Below are 1,576 nucleotides of genomic sequence, written 5' to 3'. Positions count from 1 at the left end.
GCCGCACGCGTCAGCAGCACCTGCCCGCCGTTCCCCACGCCCTCCGTGCGCGACCGCCATGTTCGCCGTTTCGCCGTAGTAGTCGTACCCCTTCGTCACCTCGTCGCGCCGGATGTCGCACAGCCCGGTGTGCACCCCGACACGCACCCGCAGGCCGTTCCAGTAATGCCGGTACACCGCGGCGTCCAGGCGCGCCGTCGGCGGCACGTACCCCTCCGCGTCCTCCTCCGCCCGGCCCTCCTCGAACTTGCGGTACGCCTCGTCGAGCGCGCCCGTCCCCCAGTCGTGCTGCACGAACACCTGCTGCAGCTCCCGCACCAGCTGCACCGCCGCGAACACGCTCTTGCACGCAATCACGAACGAGTCGCCGACCGTCTTCACCTCGTAGCAGTGGTACTTCGCAATCAGCGCGCGGATCAGGCGGTGGTGCGCCGCCACGGCGTCGGGCATCAACTGCGAGCACGCAGCCCACAGCGCCGTGCTGCTCTCGATGTCGGTGAACACGAGCGTCACGGGGTCCGTCGGCTCCTTCGGCGCATTCGCGTTGTCGCGCGAGTCGCGGCAGAAGCGCAGCAGCAGAGCCGCCACGGCCACAAGCAGCAGACCGCCAACGACGCTGCCGACGATGATGCCGATCAGCTCCGGCTCCGTCAGTCCGCGCGCAACGGGCTCCGCGTAGCGCATAGTCGGGGTCACGGCGGGGAACAGCACGGGCACGGCGGGGTCCAGCGCGTGGGCAAGCGACCACACAGAAATGCGCGTCGCCCCGTAGTTCTTGCCACACCCAGCACCGCCGGACGCAGCCGCAGCACACGCCGTGCCGTTAACGAAGGGGCCGTACAGCATGTCATTCGCGGTGACGGCAACGTTCTTGTAGAAGAAGTCAGCCAACCGCGCAGCGCTCACCTTGTCCATGCGGGAGAGAACCGTCCGCAGCAGCTGCGTGGTAGCGAAGCCCATCAGCGCCAGCGGCGTCCGTTGCGTGGCTTTGGGCAGGGCGGCGAGGAACTCCCGGGCGGTCGCCGACGTCGAGTTCGCGTCGTCCCAGTGCGGCAGTCTCGTCGCAAACACAACGCGGTCGGCGCCACCTGCACCGCCACCGAACGCGGCAACGAAGTCGGCGTGCAGCAGCGCAAACTCGGAGAACGCGACAAACACGCGCACGCCGTCGTGCGACGCCACGTGCCGCGCCACCGCAGCGATGTCGCCGGCCGCAAGGCCCGCCACGAACACGTCGCCCGCCTCCGGCAGGTGCCCCGCCAGCGCGTCGCCGCCGGCCAGCAGCGTCGCGGACCGCAGCGACCCGCCAAACGTCACCAGCGACCGCCGCAGCACCTCCGCCACCGCCGCCGCCTCCTCGCCGCGGATCACCGCGTGCGCCGCGCGGAAACCCGCGTCTCGGAGGTACTCCGCCAGCACGAAGAACTGCTGCTCCAGCGTCGGCGACACGTGGATCACGTGCCGGCGGAACCTGTTCAGCCGCGGCTCGAGCTGCAGCGGGTCGATGAAGGCCACACCCTCCACGCCCAGCACCGCCTCCGTCACAACACCCACAACCCCATGAACGTGCCGTGAT

The 1,576-nt window shown here is 69.9% G+C and overlaps 2 protein-coding genes across 2 annotated transcripts; one reads left to right on the top strand and one right to left on the bottom strand.

Moving 5' to 3' along the window:
* On the bottom strand, positions 1-915 carry Tco025E_09887 (receptor-type adenylate cyclase; the record flags this gene model as incomplete). The annotated part of the gene is made up of 1 exon (XM_029376690.1): positions 1-915. A coding segment is annotated over one exon (915 nt), but the record flags the coding sequence as incomplete, so codon positions are not given.
* On the top strand, positions 914-1,564 carry Tco025E_09886 (uncharacterized protein; the record flags this gene model as incomplete). Its single annotated transcript, XM_029376689.1, has 1 exon — positions 914-1,564. The coding sequence occupies one exon, from the start codon at positions 914-916 to the stop codon at positions 1,562-1,564; it is 651 nt and encodes a 216-aa protein (XP_029223260.1).
* Positions 1,565-1,576: the final 12 nt, after the last annotated feature.

Source organism: Trypanosoma conorhini (genome assembly GCF_003719485.1).
Source record: "Trypanosoma conorhini strain 025E chromosome Unknown Tco_14.4_contig_01337, whole genome shotgun sequence".
In the NCBI taxonomy this organism is placed as follows: Eukaryota; Euglenozoa; class Kinetoplastea; order Trypanosomatida; family Trypanosomatidae; genus Trypanosoma; species Trypanosoma conorhini.
Note: the sequence above shows the minus strand (reverse complement) of the source record. Positions and strands in the feature narration are given on the sequence as shown.